This window comes from Cyclopterus lumpus, chromosome 1 (assembly GCF_009769545.1).
Source record: "Cyclopterus lumpus isolate fCycLum1 chromosome 1, fCycLum1.pri, whole genome shotgun sequence".
In the NCBI taxonomy this organism is placed as follows: Eukaryota; Metazoa; Chordata; class Actinopteri; order Perciformes; family Cyclopteridae; genus Cyclopterus; species Cyclopterus lumpus.
The window spans coordinates 3,279,630-3,288,116 of NC_046966.1; the positions used below are offsets into that span (position 1 = coordinate 3,279,630).

At 45.9% G+C, this 8,487-nt stretch overlaps 1 protein-coding gene across 2 annotated transcripts in view; it reads right to left on the reverse strand.

The window, feature by feature from the left end:
* The window catches only part of LOC117744277, a 17,142-nt gene extending 9,984 nt beyond the window's left edge, over positions 1-7,158 (reverse strand). For both annotated transcript variants that reach the window (XM_034552507.1, XM_034552588.1), the window contains exons 1-3: positions 6,896-7,158; positions 552-646; positions 287-368 (exon numbers count right to left, since the gene is read on the reverse strand). In XM_034552507.1, the coding sequence (XP_034408398.1) occupies positions 287-368; positions 552-646; positions 6,896-7,143 (425 nt within the window). In that variant the 5' untranslated portion in view covers positions 7,144-7,158. The remainder of the gene's footprint in view (positions 1-286; positions 369-551; positions 647-6,895) is intronic.
* Positions 7,159-8,487: the final 1,329 nt, after the last annotated feature.

Here is an 8,487-nt window from a genome sequence, read left to right on the forward strand (position 1 = left end):
ACTGATTCTCAATCCGCAGTCCTCAAAGAGTGTTGCGGATTTCTTTCCCCTCTCCGACTAGTCGCCTGCATTCTTCCCGACTCCTCAGGTGTAAATCAGCCTGATGATATGGTTCAAATGAGAACCTTCAGGGCTTCAGGGTCCCGAGGACCGGGGAAATTCAGAAGTGCCCTCGAGTGCCAAGTCGAGATCGGCAGCCGTCCCAAAAAACAGCAGTGTGTGTATATATACAGTATATATATATATATATATATATATATATAAATAAATATAAATGTACACTCACCAGTAGTGGGGAGCGGGATCCGTGTTGTAGAAGGGCCCGTCCAGCATGGACCGCTTATTCTCTGCTGCTTCTTTACGATCACCTGAGAGCACAGCAACAGTCAGTATAAAAGGATTACATACAAGTATGCAGGGACACACACACACACACACACAGGTCATCACCTCATCTCCTGGAGCACACACACAAACAAAAGTAGGTTGCGCGCACACACGCACACACACACACACACACTAAGAATATGGCATGCAGATATAACACACACCTGGGCTGAAGCTGTGTTCAGGCACGCTCTCTTCCTCAATGTGTGTGACAAAGACTTTCACGGGCGTCCCTTTCCTTTTCCTCCCACAGCCGCGCCTGCAGAGAGCACACACACACACACACACACGATTATCATTTCATCAATCGACCCACTAGCCAAACGTCAATAAGGGTCAGAGCGTGACCGATAAGCCAATGGCCACCCGATGGATCCATACGAACTGCGTTTCCCTCCTATATGAGTAAACAATACTGTCGCCCCCCCCCCCCCCCCCCCCAAAAAAAAAGCACCAAAAAAACACAGAAACAATCAGACATTAACGGGGGCGACGGCCATTTAAACTGCTCTTTACTGGTTCTTACCGGTGGTTTTGGATTCTGGTGATCTGCGCCGTTTGAACGAAGGGGAATCGGTTCAGTCGGAAAGAGACTCTTGAGTTTATGGATTTTGAAAAACGTTTCCACCTTTGCTCCCCACACACCAGATTAATGTGAAGGTAAGAAGGGTGTTTGACCCCCCCCCCCCCCCCAGTAACCTAATCACATGTATTCCACTGATCTGTGAATATTGTCCCCTGTCGACCACCGTAGGACAAATCTTTCCAGTGCATTCGTAACCCTGAGCCATTACTTCACTTTTTAAATGTTGAAGTAACTGTGTCAGCAGTTCGGGAGGAACTGTGGGTTTTTTTTCAGTTTTTCAGCCTAAAACATGATCAACAAAAATAAAAACGGCATAAATGGGGCTGAAAGTGACTAATTTGTGATACTAGTTCTGAGACCAAACCCTGGAGGAATCTTCAGAAAAGGTTTCTCAAATGTTATCAGCCATTAAAGAACTGTTAATAAAATAAAAAGAGACTTTTACATCCAAGTCATTTTCTTAAATTACTTTTCATGACTTAAAGAACCAGACAAATAACATCCGATGAAACACACCATCAACAACAAGGTGTCCACAGTCGAGTGCTCTGACCCCGCCCCCGTCCCGGATCACCGCTTAGGAGTGTGCCGTTAAACGGTAGCCACCTGTGTGAGTCCAGAACGGCCGGGTATCTCTGGAGGGCTGCAAATCAACGCCAAAAAAACCCAAACAAAAAACCCGGCGTGCTCGTTCTGCTGCCACAGATCTCTGTATTGTTTTTCCCATCAGTCTATTTTTTACTCGCGTGACATTAGAGGCTCCTAAAAAGTAGGCCATAGGAAGATCGTGCTTTGGATTTTGAGGTGTTCATTACTCTCTGTGCGCACGCGTGCCTCTATGTGTGTGTGCGTGTGTGTGTGTATGCAGAGAAGAGAGAGAAAAATAAGAAGAAAACAGAGGAGAAGAAGACAGGCAAGAAGCTGAACGGGATAGGAAAGAAAATAGAACAGAAGAAGAAAGGAAAAGGGAGCAAAAGAGAAAAAGACGAGACACAAAGAGAGAGAGATCAACCAGACCCACTGTCTCGGTATTGATCCTCTCTCATCTGGACTCGTGATTCTCTCTCTCTCTCTCTCTCTCTCTCTCTCTCTCTCTCTCTCTCTCTCTCTCTCTCTCAGTCCATCTCTCTCTCTTCTCTCTCTCTCTCTCTCTCTCTCGTCTCATCTCTCTCTCTCTCTCATCTCTCTCGTCTCTCTCTCTCGTTCATCTCTCATCTCTCTCTCTCATCTCTCTCTCTCTCTCTCTCTCTCTCGTCTCTCTCTACTCTCCTCTCTCTCTCTCATCTCTCTCTCTCCTCTCTCTCTCTCTCATCTCTCTCTCTCCTCTCTCTCTCTCTCTCTCTCTCTCTCTCTCTGAGTGTTTTGTGCTCACACATGAGAACAGATTTTTTCCTCTCTTTTTTTTCCCTTTCTTTTCCCTCTGCACCAGCCACACATCTCGCCTTTGAACATACAAAATTGGAAGAAAAAAAAATCAAACCCGATAACAAATGAGACGCAGGCCACACCACTTCCAGCAACTTTCCTCCGTGCAACTGCGCCATCTGCTGGTATTCTACACACATCACACCTCTGTAAGCATGACAATACCATGATAATAATAATAATACCGATGTGAATGTTTCATCATTTTCAACCTTTGGGGAAAAAGGCAGCCGGACAAATTAAACACGTCCGTTCTCCGAGACACGATGGAGACACTTTCAACTCTTGCATTATTTTTGGTCTAAATCAAGCTCGTCGTTTTTGTGAATTTACTATTTACTATTTTTATTATATTTTTTTTTCAACAACAACTTCAAAAGTGATGAGACAATCGTACGATCAGAGTTTTTAAAAGAGCAATAAGCGGCCATTTTTGGGATCGTTGCACAGACCTGGAGTCAGTTGTGAAAAAAGATCTTCAACAGTTGTCCACGCTCACACAGACAGGCTTAGCTAGCACTTGATCCCGACAGGTCACCGGCTTTCCCAGAAAAAACACTGTTTTCTTCTGAGTTAGCTGTGGTTTTGGGAGGGGGGTGTGTGTGTGTGTGTGTGTGTGTGTGTGTGTGTGTGTGTGTGTGTGTGTGTGTGTGTGTGTGTGTGTGTGTGGGGGGGGTTATTGGGTTTCTGGGAACTTTCCTGCCAACCAAAATCTGTCTCACCTCCACCTCTACAGTGAGCTGACCCCTCAGTCTCTCCCTCCGTTCCTGTCTCAGTCCATCTCACCCTCTCCATCGATTCTCTCATTCTTCTCTCCCTGTACAGTTCTCTCCCTTCTTCACTCCAGCTTACACACACACACACGTCCATACTCAAGACCCACATATGCGTGAGCACACATACGGACACACGCAGCTTGTCCAGTCCACATGTGCACACACACACACACAAACAAACACGTCCATACACACACACACCCCTCCCCCTATCTGGCCCACATGCATGTAGAAAACACACGCACACACACACACACACACAGGCATGCAAACAGGCGCTCACTCATATACACACACACACACACACACACCCCTCCCTCTCAGGCTTACAGGCACGCAAACACCCACAGAGTACACACAAATATCCTCTCTCTAGCCAAGCTCACATGCACGCACACCCCTCCCCCCCTCTCTAAAGCTCACATGCGCACACACACACACACATTAGGGGAAGCTCTCTCTCTCTCTCACACACTCTCTCTCGCTCTCTCTCTCTCTCTCTCTCACACACACACAGTCTCATGTTCCATCTCTGACACACACACTTTTTCCCTCTTACACAGGCAAGCATACGTGCAATATGCACATTACAGATTCTCAGACTCATGCATATCTGGTACACTATATTCTCTCCACCATTATATTGCGCGCACGCACACATACACACACGTTCCATCAAACACATTATTCTTTCTCAGCCATATATTACGTGTGCATGCAGATACAAACACACACACACACACACACACACACACACAACCACTTGTCACGCAACTGTTTCTCCAACATACGTTTGGATTACACACAAATGCACACACACGCCAGAATCCTCAATAATAAAACAGATACAGACACACACCAATCCCCCCCCCCTTCTCACATATACCATACCACCCACACAGTGTGCACATACGCACCAACATACTTTTTTCCTTTGAGCATGCGTACACACACACACACACACACACACTGTCCTTTCCTCTTTCATAAACAAAGTAGATGCATAAACACTCTCTCCTTCTCTCTGTATGACACACACAAACACACTGCCCTTGTCTAGGAGCCACACACACACACACACACACACACACACACACATACAAACCTTGTGTCTGTCTCTCCCCCTTGACACGCACCCCTCCCTCTCTTACTGACTGCAGAACAAACACACACACACACACACACACACACACACACGCACTCACAAAGACAGACAGGCACACACACACACACAAACACACCTCCTTCCAGAGCAAATACACAAACACAGAAAAGACACACATACACACGAAGAAACACACAAAAACACACACACACACACACACTACCAAGCCTTCTTTTTCAGTTTCCAAGACACACACACACACCCTCCCCTTCTGTTTCAAAGCTTGCACATGCAATTGGATGCACACACACACACCACACACACACACACACACACAACCACTCCCTTCTCCTCTCCTCTCCACTCTCTCTTAAACACATACACACACACTCAGCCTGTGCTCTCTTTCTATCTCTCTGCAACACACACCCTCCATCCTCTCTCTTCTCTTGAGAAACACACACACACACACACACACGTCTCTCAGTTTCTTAAAGACAGACACACCCCCTTTCCCTTTACCACTTTCTGCATTGTTTCCACAGCATCATCTCTGCACCCCAAATACTAGATTTTATTTTTTGACTTTTAGACACCACTCACACACAACAATTTAAAAAAATCTAAAACATCACACACACAACACCCAAACACACTCTCTCTCTTTACCATCACACATTTGATTGCCATCCCCTTTAAACACACTGAAACCAACACACAACTTGGTTACACATAAACACAGTCCTTCGTGCTCACACAGACACACACCTCCCATCCCTCTCACTCACACTCTCTCTCTTTCTCTCACTCACTCACACGCACACACACACACAAACAAACACATTCCCTCCCCCACTCTCCTAACACACACGTATGCGCAAACACACTCTCCCCTCCCCTTCCCTGTGCCTCTAACACACTTCCCCTCTATCTGTCTCTCTCTCTCTCACACACACACACACTTTTTATATGCTCCTTCTCACGTACACACACGCACGCACACACACAAACATACATACACACACATACATGTCCTTCACAGTCCCTCTCTCTTACAGTAAACACACCTATATTCCCTGCTCTCTTTTTCCACATGCACACTATTAGTTTCTATTTCTCTCACACATACAGACACACACACACTCTAAAAAACACATTTTCCCTTCTCTTAAACACACCCTGTCTTCCCAACACACACACTTACTCATTCTCTCAACCACACACACACACACACACACTCACTCAATACTGCACGCACACGCATGCACACACACACACACACACACACTCCTGTTCTCTTTGTCACACACTTATTACACACTGTGCTCCCCCTCCCTCTCCCCATCTCTCTCTCACACACACACACACACACACACACACTCTCTCACACACACACACACACACACAGTGTCTGTCTCTGTCACGCACACTCTCTCCCCCTCCCATCCCTCTCTCACACACACACACACACACACACTCCCTCCTCCTTCCTCTGCTCTAGCACACGCACACACGCAGAAGCACAAACACACCACTCCCCCTCCCTCTCTGCCTCACTCACACACACACACACACACACACACACACACACACCACTCCCCCTCCGTCTCACTCTCTCACACACACACACACACACACACACACACACACACACACACACACACACACACACCACTCCCCCTCCGTCTCACTCTCTCACACACACACCACACACACACACACAACACGCACACACACGCACACACACACACACACACACACAGAGAGAGAGAGAGCTGCTCCTTTCTCTCTCACGCTCTCTCCCCCTCCCTGTGTGTGTGCCTTTCTCTCCCACTCTCACACAACCACACGTGTATGCGCGCGCACACTACACGCGGGTCCGCGCGCACACTAACAGAGACACGCGCGCACACACACACAGGCGCGCGCAGAGAAAGAGAGGCTCTGACAGTATGTACATTCCAACATATTCATAACTTTTGCCATATTGAACCGCTGCATTGTAAGTTATGATCCTGAAAACTTTTGTTTTGGTTATTTACAGTTTAAGAAACAACATGATCAAACTTTCAGGGCTGAAAGTAACGCATTCAAGCTCGGCCCTCGTCACGTGTTTCTGTTGTTGGGATAATGTGTATTTGGTAAAGTCGCTCTTAATGTCATTTAAAAAAAACATTCAATAGATGATTTCAGTGTCAGACACACACTCACACAGTGCACACATGGGGCGCGCACACGTAAACGAACGCGAACTCGCACTCGCGCGCGCGCACACACACACACACACACACACGCACACACACACACACACACACACACACACCTCTTTGGAACAGCTTTGTAAGGTGGCGTTTTACGTTCGAAATTTTTTTTTTTTAAACGACCTCGCACGAGACCAACGAGCCGCGTTCTCTCATCATTTACTTCCAACTGGACTTTAACTTCACACACGACGTGTGTTTACAACTTTAGCTCCATCAAAAACACCCTCACTCTCTCACACACACTCGGGCGCGCACACCCACCCGAGTCTCGCTGTCATTGGGGAACAAAACACCGTCATGAAGCAGTTTTCTTTCACATTTGTGTATGTCGCGGGGTAACCGACTCCCTCACCCTCGCAGCGGCGGTGCCGGTTTGACGCCTTCTCCGTTGCTCTCCAGGCTGTGTGTCTCCCTGTAGTCGAAGAGCGAGCGTACGGTCTCCGCCATGTTCACCCCAGAGATCTCTGATCTGCCGCCGCCGCGCCGTTCAGCTTCTCTCGCTCGTCTCTCCTGCCGCTCAACTGGGCTCACACCAAGGTTATTCCAGCCGCTTCCACCGCGGCGGAGCGGCGGGGGTGCGCGGCAAGCGGCAAGCGACATAATAACCCGTTAATACGGGTTATTGTGCCCTTTTGATGAGCCGATACCGGGCGACGGCGTGCCTTTCGGAACAGTAAGTCCACATAGCCACCCTGTGGGTGGTAGACATCGAGTTGTGGGCCACTTTTAATAAATACTTCGGTGTCGTCCACCCCTATGGAGGAATGGACGCGACCACCAAGCAGATGAGAAAATAAATCGTAGACCGTTACTAAGAAGAGTGATTAGCTCGTTAACTAAGAGAAGAAATCCTGAAAATGAAGTGGTGGCGACCTTCAGGTCAAGTTTGTGTTTATTTAACACAATAACATGAAGCTATGAGGAGAACTGTGTTCTCGTAGCGGACTGTTTAAACACGCATATGCGCACCATGGTGTTTTATCAACAGGTTAACACACATCTTGACCCACAAATTGTGTTAATCGTGTATATAAAGATTCAAAACGTCCCAATTGACATTAATATGCATTAAAATGTCATTTTCAATCAATAGTGTGATCATATGACCTGAAAAGCCGACAGTATCAGCTTAAATTATTATGATGCATTATTGACGATGACAAACTGTGACGTGTGATTGATACACTTTTTTTGTATGTGTCAAAACACCTGAAATGTAAGTCTGAGTCTAAAAGTAACACATTGCAAAGTTTTTGATCATTAATTAGTTATTGGGCACAGTCTTTTTCAAAACAGACCTCATTCAAACTGTGTCTTTCAGAAATCTCTATAAATCTTTGACATCAAGACATTGCCTTTAATAACAGCATCCAACACCTCATTTCAAAATCAAATGATTGTATTATTGGTTTTGGCAATTGTATGATATGTCATGGGGCACACACTATCCAGAATAAGAATAAGTACACACTTGACACACAGGTCGACCAAATTGATAGGGTGAGAAAACTGAGCTTCACTATTGATAGTTAAGCTGTAATATATTTGTTGTCATCATTGTAAATGAGAATTGGTTCTCAATTGATTTTACCTGGTTAAATAAAGGTCTAATAATAATAAGACAGGGGATTAAAATATTAAGTTTAAAAAAATAAAATATAATTTATATTTCTTATATATTTATTAGGGTAAAGAAACAAGTTTAAAAGGGGAGCGGGTGAGGCTTGACGGACCATGTGGCTCACATTACATTGTGTTCCACGGGGTTGCTAATGAAATGCTAATCACTGGTGAAAGCACACTACAATCCTGATTAGCTACTTCCTCCACCTCTGATTTGCACACATTTCATGTTGTAAGACCGTGATTTCTGGACCAACTTGTGAGGAATAAAATCAAAAGGTAATTCACATTGGCAAATTCTTATACATTGGTCACATCAAA